Source organism: Sus scrofa, chromosome 18 (genome assembly GCF_000003025.6).
Source record: "Sus scrofa isolate TJ Tabasco breed Duroc chromosome 18, Sscrofa11.1, whole genome shotgun sequence".
Classification (NCBI taxonomy): Eukaryota; Metazoa; Chordata; class Mammalia; order Artiodactyla; family Suidae; genus Sus; species Sus scrofa.
Genome location: NC_010460.4, coordinates 14718742 through 14737044, shown reverse-complemented (window position 1 = coordinate 14737044; position 18303 = coordinate 14718742). Strand labels below are relative to the sequence as shown.

Here is an 18303-nt window from a genome sequence, read left to right as displayed (position 1 = left end):
CCTGGGTGCGGGCAGAAATGGAGACAGGGAAAAACGGTTGAGAAACGCAGCTCTACCTCCTTCCCTAGGTTTGGACTACGTGAGTTACAATGGCCATTTGCTATCATTTTTTCAGCTGGGTCAAAACTTTTATCAGCAATAGGTCACTGGTCAGCGTCAGAAGTAATCTCTGTTTTAGCTACTTCCTGGCCATACAATGCCTGTGACTTATTTACTGTCCAGTGGAGAAGGAAAGCTTGCCAGGCGGAAACCATCTCTAAGCCACATGGTCCCTGAGGCAGAGATGCTCTCTCACGGGCCAAAGACCGTCACCTCCAAGGGGAGCGGGGCAAGTGTGAGGACCTTCGAAGGAACAGTGATTGGAGAGTCCCAGGGCCCTGCCAAGGGTCTGAAGGATACAACACAGCCTCCACAACACGGAAGATCCATGGAAACGAGGAATTGCACCCTCTTGCAGAACCTCCCCCAGTTTTCATGAAGATAAGCAAACACTCCATCTTCTGTCCAGCATCTCTGAAGGAATATATACCCACAGACAGGGGAAAGGTATTAACCACAATTTACAAAACTTTTTCACTTAGAAAAAAAAGGGGGAGGGGGAGTTACCACTGTAGTGCAGCAGGTTAAAGGATCTGGCATTGTCTCTGCCATGAGGAGGGTTCGATCCCCAGCCAGGGTTCAATCCCCAGGTTAAAGGAACTGGCATTGCAGCAACTGCAGCAAGGTTTTAGCTATCGCTCAAATTTGATCCCTGGCCTAGGAACTTCCAAGTGCCGTGGGTGTGGCCAAAAAAGAAAGAAAAAGGAAATCGACTCCAAGCCCAAGCCCATACTTAAACCGTTTATTCCACTGTCACCCCACCACCACCACCACCACCACCATGCCTCTCCACAATTCTGTACAACCTCATCTGCTCACCCTTCCAAATCTAAAGTTACCTCACTTCTTTGTATTAATTCAACATGTATCTTTAGGGTACCTACTATTTACCAGGCACTGTGAGCAGTGCTGTCAATAGTGGTCTAAGGCAAATGCTACCCTGCCTTCAAGGAACTTATTCTGCTGGGATGAATGATCTAAACGCACAGATTTGATAGAGCTATCTCAACCAAATATTCAGCTTTGGGAGTTCCTGCTGTGGCACAACGAGATTGGCTGCATCTCTGCTTGGCAGGACGCAGGTTCAATCCCAGGCCCAACACAGTGGGTTAAAGGATCTGCCGTTGCCACAGCTGCAGCTTAAGTCAGACTTGATCCCTGGCCCTGGGAATTCCATTTGTTGAGGAGTGGTCAAAAAGGAAAGAAAGGAAAAAAAAAAAAAAAAAATCAACTTTGTTGGGGGCGCGTTAGGTGGCTCAAGCAAACGATTTAAAACTTTTTTTTTTTTTTTTAAAATCAACTTTGACTCCTTATTTACCCCAGAACAGTGATTTTGAAATAAAAGATCTAAGGTCAGGACCATCATTTCTGAAAATACGAATTTAGAATAAAATTAGTAAAACACTTCCAACCCAGTAAGGTTAAGTATCGTTTTGTGGAACTTTTGTTCCAGTTACATGTGTATGTCTGTGCGTGATCACAGACACTGTACTTTGCCATTGCCAAGAAATTGTCTGTCCACATCCATTCCAAGAGAATAACCTGCCACAGATGGAATTTAACTCGAACAATGGTCATAATTCAATTACACCCTTAGAGCCACCACTGGACTTTATGAAGGAAACCCAATCACATGGATTCGGATCACTTTGGCCAAGAAACGCTCTTTGTAGGAGGCAACGCTACGACCTTTTATGCGCCTTATATTCACAGACTTTTCAACTGCAACTTTTAGGGGAGAGGTAAACACCAGCTTCTGGTGTATTTCAAACCATTTCACGGTGCCCTCAAGCCATCTAGCCTTTTCTTTCTGTGTATAAATATTCAATGCCAGACCCATACTCAAAGTTCCCGGGAAAACCCAGGTCACAGCTGTGGATGTACTATACAATACCCCGAAGCTAACTTACAAGCGGCTTAAAAATATTGGGTTTTGCCTCGGCGCCCATAATAACCCACCCCCCCCCCCCGGCCCAGTTTTCAGTTTATCAGACTACCCTCTTTTTACTCCTAACCATTTTTTGGCAGGTGTTAAGAGATTTCGGTGGTGTTGATGTTTTACTACTGACTCAGGCCTGCAGTGTTGACCACCCGGGGCCCGGATTCTCTGCCCAATTCCCGACACCCCAGGGGTTCGTCGCCCTTTGCTTGGGGACAGGTAAATAGATGGGTCCCTGGGAAAACTCGTGCCGCCTAATTAAATTATCTGCAGTCGCCCGTCTTACCTTGGGATGCTTATCCCTAAGAGAGCAAAAACGGAATTAGGTCTATTTGGAAGAAAGACAAAAGGCGCAGCCACAACAGGTGCCTTTAGGCAAGGGACGCCCGCACCCAACGCCCCACTCCTCTTTCCGCTCCACCTCCCAGGCCCCTCCCAACCTCCATCCCCAGGACCAGAGCGGCGGGTACTCGGGGAGCTCCGCTTCCTTCCGGCTCCCTCGGCGACTTTCCCGCTGGGGTCGGATTCAAAGTGCGGCCCTCGGATCCCATCCAGCAGAGATTTAAGGGTCGGCCTCCTGGGAGCCGCTCTCAAGCTCCCCCAAACAAGGCCCCCGGCCCGAGACCGCAAGCCGGCGGCGCGCTGCCTGCCTCGGCACCAGGGAGACCGTGCTGCAGGCCTGCTCCCGCCGGCGGCCCCGCCAGCCCGAGCGTGGCTCCTCGGAGGTCAGGCGTCCTGCGCTGGGGGCCGCTCAGGGTCACTCGCGGTCCCTCCCCTCCTCGGGTCGCGCCGAGCTGGAGACCAGCCCCAGACCACGCTCTCCCGGCACCTACCTTCCAGGTGCCCAGCCCCAAGATGGGCATCTTGGCACCGGTGTAGAGCACGAGGTGGCTGGCCATGACTGCGGAGCTCCTCAGACTCGGACCGGAGGACCACGCAGCCGAGGTGGCAGTATGGTCCCTTAAATAGCCTGGGAGAGCCGGCAGACGGGGCGGTTCGCTAGGCGCGGGGCTACACAAAGGCGGCTCCTGATTGGCCAGTCCACGGCGAGGATGCAACGCCGCGATTAGCCCCGGGGGGCGGGAGCGCGCCGGGTGAGCACGCTCCTCCCGCTAGGTCCTAGCGAGACCGGATTCTTTCCGCTCCGTGGTTTGCCCACGCCCCACGAGACCCAGGTGACTCCACAGCTGTGGTGTGTGGAAACGCGAATGCTTTTGCCAAAGTAATAGACTCCCCATAAATAAGTTGCTTGGGAAGGGGTTTGGGTTTCATTTTTTAAAAGAGCGCATATGTTTGTCTATTGTTCAAATCCAGTGTCGTGCTTTTTGGGAATTTAACAAAAGAGAGGTCCTTAATTTGTCGGAACAGACCGACTACTGCTATAGTTTAGTGGACTTTAACCATTGAAAGCTGCACACCAGAGAAATACCTCGCGATCTTGTTGCAGACCATCAGTTTAAGATTTGGTTGGGTTTGTCCAGCCTGCAGGGCTAGCTTCACACTCTATCCTGGGTGTGTCTATACTGAATGTGGTTCAGCAGGTCTTCTAAAAGCCAGTACCGCAAGGTTAGGAAGCTCTAATCCAGAACACACAGAAGACAGTCTTTGGAAAGTAAGACTCAATCAAGGTGGCAAATTTCATATACAGTAAGTTAGCAAAACTCTCTAGATCATTAAGGCAGAAACCCACAAAAGAAAAGTTAACTTTAATGCTGTAGCTTCAAGTATTCCAAATTAGGAGGTGCAAAATAATGGATTAATCAGCCCTAGTTAGCAGGTAAGAAAACACATTCTTTTCCAAGATACCCAAAGGAAAGTTGCTGGAAGAGCTTAGCAGACATTTTGGTTTCTTTCCAGCAACCTCTCTCCACAATGCTATACCCTACCCCAAACTTGCTCTTTCTGCTCCATCACCCTCCAATTTTTCCCCTAATTATGCAAGACTGGGAACTGCATCTGCCCCGGTAATGACTCAGGAACTAGACCTCTCTAAACTCTATTCTGGTGATTTTCCGTTTAGTGACTTCTAAAAAATCCCCCCCCCACCCCCACCCCCGGAAAACTTTATACCAAACAGACTAGCCCTGAGATTTTTCCATTTGACTTTTATAAAAACTGTTGTTGGTAGGCAAATTCTGATACTATTTGTCCCCAAAAAATAGAACTGTAATTTAAGCCTAGAGCTAGGAACTTAGTTTGTGGCAGAATAGCAGCAGCCCACCACTCTCCATTGGTAAGATCTCCATTGACGCAGAAGTTGCTGTCCAGAGGGCTAAGTCTCATGGCAAAATTATATACCTTGAGGGACCAGGTTGATATACATAGAGGGGTCATGTGTTAGAGACATAGATTCAATATGACTAGATTCAATAAGACTAGCTTCGTTGTCATTTCTTTGATGATCGAGTTGACTGCATGAAGGCATAGCTGGCTAAAAATGGAGAATTCTGACTGGGCTATCAAATGTAAAAAGTCAGATCTGTGGATCTTCTATTGCATCTAACTGTCCTGTTGCTTCTGTAATCTTTGTAAAATGCCATTGTGCACATATCAAAATTATGCTTTAGAAAAAAACATCAATGGACTACTTCTGAGAAACATTTTAGTAATTCTTATCAAGAGCATTAAGAATCTTGATGTACTCTGAATCAGTAATCCCATCACGAGAACCAGTAATCTCATCCTGAAGAAATAAGTGAAAGGAACACACACACACACACACAAACACACACATACACGTGCACATGTAGGAAAGACAGTTCTATGCACATAAATTAAAACTGTGACTAGCATACTATTGGACTATTCAAAGTAAAACTATGAACAGTCCAATAACAGCAAGAGGCAAAGTGTAGCCATTAAAAATGAAGATAATCTAGATACCGAGGAAACTATAAGTGAAATAATGCTAAGGTGAAAGTAGAAAACAAAATCATCAATAGGACATGATTATAAACATGAAAAACAATATAGGCTAAAGGTAGGAAGAAGCCCAGTTATAGGGAATACTGTTTGTCAGATTACTTCATTTACAAACACATTTTGCAAGTAAAAGACAATTTCTTCCTAACTCCCTAATTCCTATAGGATAAAAGTTAAATTCTCTAGCTTGGCATTCAAGGTCCTGTGAGGTCTGCTATAACAGTAAATATATGAAAAGCTACCAAATTGTACACTTTAAATGGGTGAATATTAAGGCATATGAATTTTATCTCAATAAAGTTGTTATCAACAAACACACAAAGTTTACATGCTTCCTGTCCATACAGGCTGGTGGCAGTGAAGGGAGGAAGTAGATTCAGATTCACACACAGTCCCTCCAGGACACAGGCTAGAGGTTCAACCATAGCTGCCCCAACCCAAGTCTTCAGGGTTTATGCCTCAGGAGAGCCAAAGGGCACTGGAAAGTCTCCAATGAGCAATGAATTGCTCAGGTCTGGAAGTGGCACACATCCCTTCTATCTACAATCCATTGGCTAGACCTAGCTGCAAGGCCCTGTCTGTCTGCCATGAGATGGGGAAGTGTCATCTTCTAGTGTGCCAGAAAGCCGAGGAGACCAGACGACGGTGGAATATAGTAGGCAACAAAGTCTCTTCCACAAGGACAAACAGCTACTGAGCCCGAATTAGGTTTTGGGCACCACTTTAGGAACTTTACACATATTAATGTGAAGATGCTGTTGCTGCTGGTAATAATAGCTAACATCTATTGAGCTTCCATGTGCCTGGCACTATTCTACAAGCATTGTATGCATTAAATCATTTAATCCTCATAACCACTCTTTGCAGTGGGTACTATTATTCGTCCATTGTACACATGAGGAAACTGAGGCACAGAGAAGGGAAATACATTGCTAAGATCTGAAAGCAAGCAAGTGGCATAGCCAAAGAGTTTGATTATAGCACCTGAACTCTTCACCTTGACCCCAGTGGCTTTCAAGTTACTCTTTAATGTGACTCACAGTAAGAAATAGGTTACATGTGACATTTATGTATATATTTCAGAAACAGAAGACCCACAAAACAATTCTCGTCCTTATTATGTGTGGCACCTCTGATGTTGCATATTCCGTTTTGTTTTGTTTTTCTAGCATTGATTTCAATGGTGCTTCACTCCTGGTTCCATGAAAAAGGATGCTGTGATCCACTACTGGGTGATGGCCTGACTCTGGAAAACTCTGCCCTCCATCCGCACAATGACCTTGCCATTACTCATTGGTGATGAGTAGTGATAACCACACACCAGGCACCTGATGACAGCTCCAGAGAAAGCCACAGGGAGAGCATTCCTATCATGCCAGCAAAGGTCCTTCTCCCCACCTCTGCCCACTCCATCCTTTGGTACCCTCAGCTGAGTAATCACCATTTTTGAATGAAACACCCAGGGTTGGCCTTCTGGGAGTGGGAAGCAGTGAGAGGCAAAAGAGAAAGCCTACAGCGGTCATAGGAAGCAGACAGGGGCTTTGGCCCTGTCATGGAATGGGCTGGAACTTAGAGACTCAGGACTGGTCTGTTGGGGAGCTGTGTCAGTATTTATTTGCTTGTTCACAAGATGAGGTTTAGATGGTAAACATCATTAGGATAATGGTCAATATTCGTCTTCCTCATAGATAATGCAGAATAGAAAAAAAAAAAGAGCAAGAGAGAGAAACAAACATTTTGCCACCTTTAGCACAGCTATTCAGTAAATTCTTGTGCAATAACAACCACTCTTTTCTGGGCGCCATCCGTGTATCAGGCACTTCAGATTCATTATCTGATTTGATCTTTACAACCTCCTGGCAAAGATAACTGACTACATCCCTTTCCCTTTTGGGGGCATTGAAGAAACTGAGGTTTGCCAATATTAATTTGCCCATGACCAAGACATTAGTAAGTGGCCTTCTTTTAAAATTTTGATATTTTGTTCATCATGGATTTTTTTTGGCATCAATTTACACTTTTTAAATACTGCATTAAAATATACACTGTCTTGTTTACTGAGATTTTGGCACCCTCCTCCCATTAAATTCTGCACTGAGGCAAATGCCTCCCTCAGCTCACATCACTTAAGAGCATCTAAATAAAAAGGAACCATGAGTTCCCGTCGTGGCGCAGTGGTTAACGAATCAGACTAGGAACCATGAGGTTGCGGGTTCGGTCCCTGCCCTTGCTCAGTCGGCCAGGGATCTGGCGTTACCGTGAGGTGTGGTGTAGGTCGCAGACGCGGCTCGGATCCCACGTTGGTGTGGCCCTGGCGTAGACTGGTGGCTATGGCTTCGATTAGACCCCTAGCCTGGGAACCTTCATATGCCGCGGGAGCGGCCCAAGAAATGGCAAAAAGACCAAAAAAACAAAACAAAACAAAACAAAACAAACAAAAAAACAACCCCCAGAGGTGGAGTTATGGGCACAGGGCAACCATGGTCCACACGTGTGGGCTTCTGCACCATCCCCGCCCCCACGGCAGCGACTCCATCCTTTTCCTTCCAGTCCAAAAAGCCTAAGAGAAAGCCAGGGAGTGAGGGAGACATTCTAACAGAGATAACTTTGAGACCACTTTAATTTGTAAGAAATGCCTAAGGCATCAATGAACTCTTTATACTAACCTGCAGTGGCTCTGTGGCTGAGAACCTCTGCTGCCTGTGGCTCCTTTCTGGAGCAAGGGAACTTAGGAGGTTTGTGGCAAGAGGAGGGACTTACCCACACCTCATTGCAGGGGAGGTGGGGGAATAGGAATGGGCTTCGTAGTGTAAAGAAATCAGTCTTCTGTGCTCTGATTTAGGAACAGGTTACTGGTGAGATGGATGTGGCTCGCCTCATTTAACTGGGGCCCTGGTTTTGGAGGCAGTGGGAAGGTGCCAACTGGTAAACCACAGAATTGCTAACATAGGTTCTGGTATTTTCAGGCAGCTTGTCACTATCCATCAGCATGGACTTGGATGAAATGATTGATAACTTCTGGGCTGCCAGCCTCTGTTTCATCCTTACTGGTCAGACCCATACCTCTGCTGAGAAAATCTATTTGAAGCAGAGATCTCTGTGCACGTGTTGGATGAGCAAGTTTCGTACCTTTATGGAGGAGGTGTGTTCATTCAACACATTCATTCAATATATATTTACTGAATATTTCATGCCAACAGGTACTGTTTTAGGCCCTAGGATTACAGAGATAAACAGGACCGTGTCTGATCATATGCAGCTTCCTTTCCAGCAGGAGAAATAGGTAGTAAACATACCTAAAAACAAGCTAATGCGATATCTGGGCAGATGATGATAAGCCACAAGATGAAAATAAAGGCGGTGATAAGGATGGAGATGAGGGCAGGGTGGGCGGCACTGACAAGGAGGATGGAGAGGAGGTCACCCACGTGCATACCCAGAGAGACACACTGTGGTAGGTGGGAAGAAGCCTGCAAGGACCTTGCAGGTGGCTGAGTTGCTTTGTGTGGGGGGTGGGGGTGGCGTAGTGGTGGAGAAGCAAGGAAGCCCGAGCGGGTGGAACAGAGAGAGTGAGCGCCGCTACCCAGGGAAAGGTGGGCCTGGGTCAGACTATGCAGAGCCTCGAAGGGCCATCGTGGAGTGTTAGGTTTTTTTCTGAAAGGGACGGGAAGCTGTAGGTAGGTTTTTAACAGTGGAGTGTCGTGATCTGATGCACACTCTAGGACAATTCCTTTTTTTTTTTTTTTTTTTTTTGGTCTTTTTAGCACTGTACCTGCGGCACATGGAAGTTCCCAGGCTAGAGATAGAATCAGAGCTACAGCTGCCAGCCTATACCACAGCCACAGCAATACCAGATCTGAGCCATGTTACAGCTTCCAGCTTATACCACAGCCACAGCAATACCAGATCTGAGCCGTGTCTGTGACTTACACCACAGGTCATGGCGACACTGGATCCTTAACCCACTGAGCGAGGCCAGGGATTGAACCCCCATCCTCATGGATACTAGTCGGATTCATTACTACTGAGCCATGACAGGAACTCCAAAGGACCATTCTGCTGTGGGTAGAACAGACTCAGGGGTATAAGAAGGGAAGCAGAGAGACCCATCAGTGGCCTGCTGCAGTGTCCAGGAGGGAGAAGATGGTATCTTGGTCTCGGATAGTGTCCCAGGTTGGCTTCTCCAGGAGGCATACCCTGAGGTGGAATTGAGCCCGCAGGATGTTTACTCAGTAGAACCCTCGGGATACACACCTGTGAAGTGAAGGGCCTGGAGCAGGAGTGGGCAGAGAGAGAAGTCAGGCTGCAATGCAGTTGGCCAAGCAACAGTCTTGGCCAACTCTCCAGGGAGCTATGGTGCCATAAGGGCCCATTAGAGGTGTCCCCAGTTGCCCTGAGATAGCCAGGTGTTCAAACGATCCCACAGAGTGGATCAGGAACTGGCTGTGGGTCACCCCGGAAGGGGTGGGACATTGGACAAGGTGGCTTTCCACAGTGGAGGCAGTATCTGAAGGTCTGACTGCTGAAGGCCATCTGCCAACAGGACTATATGCCTAGGCAACAAGCCCTGCACCTACGGTAGTTAGTGGGGTGGACAGCAGCCACTGTGCTGCAACTGGTGTCAGGACCACAACTGGAACTCATCTTCTCCATCCTCCATTCTCCACCCTAAATTCCCCTCATTTGCAGCCATGACCTCTGCAGGTCTGTGAAACTTCCCTAGTGGTATGACCCACACTCGATCACATAGCCTCTTCATTCTGGAGTCACTGCACATATCCAATCAGTAGTAATGGAGCAAGGGGAACCCAGCCTCCTTTCCCTGATCAGGGGCAATTACACCTGCCAGGATGGTGACTCTTCTTGCTGGTGAGCCCTCTGGCACAAGATGCCCCAAATACCTAGGCAACAGTCAGCTTCTAAATTTAATAAGCTTGCTGCAGCCTTGCTTTTTCTCCAGGATAAAATGTTGCCTTTGTTATGATAGTTTCAAGAGGCAATAATTTGTTCTTTCCTTGAGTGGAATGTTCCTGAATACCCCAACTTCTGGACCCTTAAAAGCTTCACTGGTGTGGCATGCGTCCTGAGTCTCAGTGGGGTTTAGGTCCTGCCCTCTGGAGTGCATGATTCTTTCTGAGGTCCCCGATGTGCTAGCTATTTCTTGCTCAGACAGTCCAATTGGCATGCTGTCATTGGTATAGTGGATCAAGGTGGGATGTCCAGGTATCTTTTTTTTTGGCCATGCCTGCAGCATGTGGAAGTTCCCGGGCAAGGATTGAACCTCTGGCACAGTAGCGACCCAAGCCACAGCAGTGACAACCCTGGATCCTTAACCCACTGAGCCAACAGAGAATGCGTAGATACCTTTGAACTATGACAGAAGGCAAGACAGTTAACTTAAGCCTGGGGAAGATTTGTAAATGCATATACTATTGTCTGTTCTGTCAGAATGCAAAATGTCTTTGATCTTCCTTACGGATGGGAACAGAAAAAAAAATCCATTTGCCAGCTAAACATAAATGCAAAGAGCCATTACTGTGATAGACCAGGGACTCTAAGCTGGGTAAACAGAAAATCAAGGGGAGTTCCCGCTGTGACCCAGTGGAAACAAACCTGACTAGAATCCATGAGGATGCAGGTTTGATCCCTGGCCTCGCTCAGTGGGGCAGGATTCCAGTGTTACCGTGAGCTGTGGGTGTAGGGAACAGCCTCAGCTCAGATCTGGTGTTGTGGCTGTAGTCTTGGCCGACAGCTGCAGCTCTGATTAGACCTCTGGCCTGGAAACTTCCATATGCCATGGGTGCAGCCCTAAAAAAAAGAGGTCTCTAGGACGAGGGGATGTTGACCATCTAGGGAAGGTGGAGGTGGTGGACAATGAAATGAAATAAGATTAGTGGAATAGAGGCCTTAATGATGCCAAGGAATTGATGATGTACGAGTATCAGAGTAATGGAATAAAAGATACTGGTCAGGATGTGATGCTTGAATTTGAGATTTAACGGTAGTAGATTTATTGGTAGTAACATTAAAGAGAGGAAAAGTTCCTAACATCCAGGGAGTCAACTCACTGAGCTATCAGAGGCACCAAGAATTATATGATTATTGAAAGTCTCTGAGAACGGTGACAGAAGTCGTGAAAATTGGAAGAGTGACCCTGGGGTCAGTAGAAAGGAGAGTGGGGCTTACAGTTTGATGCCGTGTAATTCAAAGTAACTGAGAGGCTAAGAGAGGAATAAACAAACTAAAAGCCTCAATATCCCATGGGGCTATTTACCTTGATCTTAGGCTCAATGGAATGAAGACTCGCAAAGAAGAAACAGCGCCCTCTGAAGAGAGCTGCAGGAGAAGGATTGTCCTCCAGGGGGCGCGTGTTTCCACTTACAGCAATTTCATGAACCCAGCACTCAGAGATGTTGGATAAAGGACAAAGGATGTTGGCAATGAGGATTGTTGGCAGTGGTCTGCTGATAATGTTTAATAACCAGTTCTCTGGAGGACGGGTAGCGGGGGAGTTCTGATCTGCAGAGATTGCCGGTTTCTGTGGCGTAAATACTGCCTCCCTCTCACCTTCCAACCTGTCTTGCCCTGTCTGACCCCAGGGCCAAGATGAGGGTGGGTCAAGTGAGGCACTCGCCTGGGGCTCAAAATTCAATACAGCGCCAAAAACTCAATGATCCTGTGAAAAGATTTTAAGATGATATTTAAAAAGGATTAATTTTAAACAAAAGAATATGATAATTTCATACAGTAACAAATAACGTTAGAAGAACCACAAACAGAATAATGGGGTGGGGTTGCCTAGGGTGGGGGAGGGACTCCTCGAGTCTCTGAGGAGGCCCCACATTTCATTATAAATTTCAGTGCTCTGCGAAAATCCTGAAAGAAGTTTTGTGTACTGCTGCAGGCGTCATCAGTTTCATCAGAATCAGGGCTTTGAATCACCACTTGAATCACAAGATTTTTTCAAGAAATGGGAGCACACTCCCAAGAAACTCACTAACTTTGCAGAGGCAGCACATGATGAAACTTGAGGCAGTTTTTTCTTTTGTTAAGAGAAAAGGAAAGCCCATTGTCAAAACAATTTGCCAAGCTTGAACATTTATGAGAGGGAATGAATCATAAATCATTGCACATATTTTTATTTTATTACTGAGAAAGGAATACATTTTCAATGCAATAAAAATCCACTACATGCACCATTAGGAGTGTATGGTTGTTTGGTTTTGTTTTAATTAATTAATTAATTAATTAATTAATTAATTAATGTCTTTTTGCCATTTCTAGGGCCGCTCCCACAGTATATGGAGGTTCCCAGGCTAGGGGTCTAATTGGAGCTGTAGCCACCGGCCTACGCCAGAGCCACAGCAATGTGGGATCAGAGCCACGACTGCGACCTATACCACAGCTCACAGCAACGCGGGATCCTTAACCCACTGAGCAAGGCCAGGAATCAAACCCGCATCCCTATAGTTCCTGGTTGGATTCATTAACCACTGAGCCACAAGGGGAACTCCCGTTTTATTTTTTGTGTTTTTTTTTTTTGTTGTTGTTGTTGTTGCTATTTCTTGGGCTGCTCCCGCGGCACATGGAGGCTCCCAGGCTAGGCGTTGAATCAGAACTGTAGCCACCGGCCTACGCCAGAGCCACAGCAACGCGGGATCCGAGCCGCGTCTGCAACCTACACCACAGCTCACGGCAACGCCGGATCGTTAACCCACTGAGCAAGGGCAGGGACTGAACCCGCAACGTCATGGTTCCTAGTCGGATTCATTAACCACTGCGCCACGACAGGAACTCCTGTGTTTTGTTTTTTTATCTTGTTTTTATGGCTGCACTCGCGGCATATGGAAGTTCCCAGGCTAGGGGTTAAATTGAAGCTGCAGCTGCTGGCCCACTCCACAGCCACAGCAATGCAGGATCCAAGCCATGCCTGTGAGTTACATTGCAGCTCATGGCAACACGGGATCCTTAACCCACTGAGTGAGTCCAGGAATCAAACCCACCTTATGGATACTAGTCGGGTTCGTTACCACTGAGCCACAAATGGAACTCCAGGAGTGTATGTTTTTATGTGCATTCTTCCAGGGAGGACTTCCAAGGTGTCCTTTATATCCTCAAATGGGTTTCTGACCTCAAAAGTTTAAGATGATCAGAGGGCAGCCTCCATAAAATGTAAATGATAAGTATCTACGCTACAAACCCATGGACTGCAGCATGCCTATACACGCATGCAACAGTTTATGAAGCTGCTTGGGGGAAAATGTTTTCTGAAACTATGTGATTCATTCTGATTATGAATGCAGAAAAATCCCTAGCAGGTTTTATAAGAAGTAAAATTATAGTTGAGAAAATGTTCCAATTCCATGCTAACCAAGCAAAGGGAATTGAGTTTTCTAAGACAACATTTCTTGGTAAACCTAGCAGCTAAGTAAAGGATTATACCATCCCTTCTTTACCCCTTCTTCCTTTCTGCTACCTGGAATGTGGATGTAATGGCTGGGGCTCAGGCAGCCAGATGTAATCATGAGACAGTGTGGACAAAGCAGCAGGATAGAAGGAGCCTAGATTCTTCAAACAGTGCAGCTGCCATATCAGAACTGGACTGTCTTCCTCAATCTTTTTTTGTTTGTTTTTTTCCATGACAGAAATGTTACTATTTATGCTACTGCTTGCCACAAACTCTGCACGGATGTACTCAGCTTTGTGTCATAATCACCCAAAGAGTTAAGTATTGTTATACCAGTTCTACACACGAGGAACTTGTAGAGGAAGCAAGATCTACAGAGCTGGCAGGTTGAGTTAGGCAGTCTGAGTCCAGAACCATTGTTCTTACTACGTGATAGGCATTATCCAAGCACATAACAAGTGTTAATTTAAGTAATTCCAACAAGAAACTTAGAAGATAATTTCTGTTATCCCCCTAAAAGAAAAAAAATGAGGCTTGGAAAGATTAAAAGCTACCATGGATCACAGTGACTAAGATGGAGCCGGGGTCTGAGGCAGGTAACCGACTCTGGGATTCAGTGTCCAGCACTGTGTGATATAGCCTTTCTCAGAGGGCTGATTTTGTCCAGGGAACAGGCATCTGTCATCTGGGTAAACCTGATTTAGGGCCACATGCCCCGAGCTGCCCCTGATATAACTCTGGCACTGAAGAGACATCAGCCTTGTTGCATTACTAATGCCAAGACTATATATAGATATTAATTTTAAAAAGGCAGGAACAAAAGCCAACACTTGCAAAGGCTCTCTTCATAGTCATTTAAAAATCTCAAAGAGAGCTACCCTGGTGGCAAAGCTTGGAAAGCTATTTACCCAAATCATAAATGGACTTAATCCCCCCCACACACAAAAGTTGATTTCTCTATTTTAAAAGCATCAGCCTTTTCTTGACAAGTGAACACATATCTGATGTTCAGAAAAATATCATAATGTATGTTCTTAGCATGGAAATCCCTGGGCAATTAAAAGTCAAAGTTATCGTCATCATGTATTAATCACCTTCTATCACAGTTTGAGGGTGACTGCTCTTCATTTGCTGAGTTGAGAACAAATTGAACCATAGACACAAGAATCAGGCCTATGGAGATCAAAATATCAGCTTTGTTTCCCACCAGCCTGACTTGGAGAATATAGGTTTTTTGTTTGTTTGTTTTGTTTTTTTAAAGGCTGCACTCATGGCATATGGAGGTTCCCAGGCTAGGGGTCTGATTGGAGCTACAGCGGCCAGCCTATGCCATACCCACAGCAATGTGGGATCTCAGCTGTGTCTTCCACCTACACCACAGCTCACGGCAATGCCGGATCCTTAACCCACTGAGCGAGGCCAGGGATCGAACCCGCAACCTCATGGTTCCTAGTCGGATTTGTTTCTGCTGAGCCACGACGGGAACTCCTTGGAGAATATGGTTTGACCTTTGCAGACAGGCTGCATCACAACCCCCCTGGATTAAATGTGCCCACCAGGGCCACGGAAAGCTGGACTACTGTGTCTCCCTTTCAGAGGCTGGTCATTTTTCCGGGGGGGAAATGTGTGCAACCTAAAGACGGGCTTTCTTTCTCTGGGATACACACAGAGAGCGAAGATTTGGGAAAGCCTGTCTCAAGTGTGCAAAATTCAAATTCAGGAAAAGTCCTGAATCCACCACCCAAGTCATTCCACCACCCTTAGGGAAGAGTCAGTGAGGGAACAGGTGAAAGGGAGAGAATGCTGTCCTTTAAAGAGTTCCCTGGGAGCAGAATGTGCTGCTTTATGGGGGCAACACAGCATCCAGAGAAATGCACTGAAGATCCTGCTAAGGTGACTCCAGTGAAAGGCAGCGATCTCAGAGTTTTATATGACAAGGTGACAAGCAGCAAAGGAGTCCAACTGCAGAAGCCCCATACAGAAGCCCTGCACTGTCAGGGCTTTTCCAGTGCATGAAGAACAGTGACAAAAGGCCAGCTTGGGTCAGGGGACCCAGCTCATCAAAGAGAGTCATATTCATGTCATCGTTCAACCACAAGCATGCGTCCTTCTCTCCACCCTTGAGGTGGGTCTCTGGGCAAGAGGTTCTAGAATGAAGGGAGGGGTGTGGAATCACCCCTCTGTGCAGCCTGATTACATCCAGGTTTTATTAATACAGCCTGTGGGTGGGTTAGTGCTGTCTTACAGGTGCCATCTTCCAGGCTAAGAGCATGTAGAGCGAAAAAGAGGATGGAACCAGGATTGAATTCTTCAGAAAGCCCCTTCATTTCCCTTCTTATCTCACTGCCAAGGAAAAAATGACCTCCCATGAGTCTGAACCACACTGAGGAGTATAACATTAACTCATCTACACCTTAGGATCTCTCAGTCTGAGCAGTTACACGATCTGTAAAGAGACGGACCTGGGCGAGGGAGCTCTGAATTTGCGATGAGTTCAGAATGTCCTTCTTTATCGGGCTCATCTAAGTATTCAGAGCAGAAATCTCCTTCTCCTTCCTGTGAAATCCTAAGCAAGCTCATGACTGTGTGATAGTCTTGAGAACCAGGTAAGCAGAGACACTATACACCTGTCAGCCATACAGCTCAACAGTGTTCTTGTGAGACAAGCTGGAGGTGGGAGGTCTGTGTTTCACAGTTCCGGGTTCTCGACGGGCCAAGAAGGATTCAGGATGAGAAGCTCCGTGCAGCTAAAAGAGGTAATCATGGAAGATACAGGCAGACATCACTTGACAGGACTTGGGTGTGGGCTGCACTTTGATTTCTTTCTTTCTTTTTTATGGCCACCCTTGCAGCATATGGAGGTTCCCAGGCTAGGGGTCGAATCGGAGCTACAGCCACAGCAATGTGGGATCCAAGCTGTGCTTGCGACCTACACCACAGCTTACAGCAACACCAGATCCTTAACCACTGATTAAGGCCAGGGATCGAACCCACAACCTCATGGTTCCTAGTCAGATTCTTTTCCACTGTGTCACTCCTCTTTGATTTCTTTATTTACTTAAAAATATACTCTTAGAGGGAGTTCCCGTCGTGGCGAAGTGGTTAACGAATCCGACTAGGAACCATGAGTTTGTAGGTTCGATCCCTTGCCTTGCTCACTGGGTTGGGGATCTGGTGTTGCCGTGAGCTGTGGTGTGGGTTGCAGATTCGGCTCAGATCGTGTGTTGGTTGCTGTGGCTCTGGCGTAGGCCGGCAGCTACAGCTCTGATTGGACCCCTAGCCTGGGAACCTCCATATGCTGTAGGAAGTGGCCCTAGAAAAGGCAAAAACAAAACCAAACAAATATATATATATATATATACTCTTAGAGTCACATTAATGTAACTCATGGTTTATTAATTTAATGAAGAATTATATTTTTATAGGAAGAAGAAAGCACTGCCTTGCCAGGATTTTTGCAAGAGGCGGTGTATACATTATACTCTTTAATCCTCACAAGAACCAGCCAAAGGAGGCTATAATCTCTTACTTTCTCTCTCTCTTTTTGATCTTTAGCACACAAAGATCCTTAGGCTCAAAAAGATTAACCTGAGTACACAAATCCAAAATCCAAACTCCTTTCAAACATACAATAATACATGCCAACAACTCGTATTCTTAAAACCCTACAGAGTTACAATGAGCAGTTCGTGAATATTGTCTTCTTAAGTCTTCCCAAGACCTGTTTGAGCTAGACTTTGTTATGCTCACTTTGCAGGTGAAAGATCTAAAGTTCAAAAAAGTTACTTCTCAGAGCCAATAAAGAGCAGAGTTGAAATTCAAATGCAGGTCTTCTGACACACAGTCCCAAACCCTGTCCAGGACACGGTCCCATTGAAGTCGGAGACACATTCCATTTCACCCACAGGAACCTTTCTAATTGAGTCACAACCTCACAGAACAAACGCTGGCTGCCTAAAGACAGACGAGGGAGTTCCTGTGCTCAGACCTTGAAAATATCAGTCTAATGGGGACGGCTTACACCACTATCTTTGAAAAAACTCTTTAGGTATGAGTATGGATGGCGGCTCCAGAGTGCACCTGCTAAAGGAAATTAGAACCTTTGGCATCCATCCCTATATGAATGAGTTAGTGTTCTCCTAAGCACAGGGCTCATAGCACACATACACTTCCTTCTACAGACAAGAGACATTCTGTCTCTCTCACTACGTGTATACACACATACATATGTGAGAATGTGTGTATGTATTTATGTATATAAATGTGCCTCCATATATACTTCTCTCTTTCTGATCTTTAACAGGATTTTTAAGCAGGACCAATAAGAGGATTGATATAGTGAGAGATCCCCTTTAATCAAGAGAGAGACAGAGACAAAGAGGATTTATTACAAGGAATTGGCTCATGTGATTGTGGAGGCTGCACAGAAGTCCCAAGATCTGCCTGCAGTCAGCAAGATGGAGCCCCAGGAGAGCTGGGGGTGTGAGTTCCAGTCAGAGGACAAGACATGCGTCTTGGCTCCAGCAGTCAGGTTGGTGGAATTCCCTCTTAGTCTTTTTTTTTTTTTTCTATTCTGGTCTTTAACTGATTAGGTGAGGCCCACCCTCACTGCAGAGAGCAATCTGCTTCCTTCGGGTCTAATTCAAATGTAATCTCGTCCAGAGACACCCTCACAGACACACCCCAAATAATGTCATCAAATGTCTGGGCACCCGGTGGCCTCGTCAAGTCAACACATAAAATTTACCAGCATGTTCCCTAACCAATGATACTGACATTAAGGAAGATAACTGAGATACTCGCCACATATACCCCATTGCTCTCTGAGAGGCAGAATAACTGGTTGCTCATTATATTTGTAAAGTCTAGAGCTTTGCACTGAGTCCATAACTTCTTTTTCTCCCCCACTCTTACTGTCTGTTCTCTTCACACATCT

General features: G+C 46.2%; 1 protein-coding gene across 3 annotated transcripts in view; it reads right to left on the bottom strand.

The window, feature by feature from the left end:
- The window catches only part of AKR1B1 (aldo-keto reductase family 1 member B), a 158801-nt gene that overhangs the window by 15272 nt on the left and 125226 nt on the right, over positions 1–18303 (bottom strand). The window contains exon 1 of one of the 3 annotated variants that reach the window (NM_001001539.2): positions 2872–2953. The exons of the other annotated variants lie outside the window; for them this stretch is intronic. Coding sequence (NP_001001539.1) covers positions 2872–2937 — 66 coding nt within the window. The 5' untranslated portion in view covers positions 2938–2953. Of the gene's footprint in view, positions 1–2871; positions 2954–18303 lie in introns of those variants that run through there. 3 annotated transcript variants of the gene reach the window in all.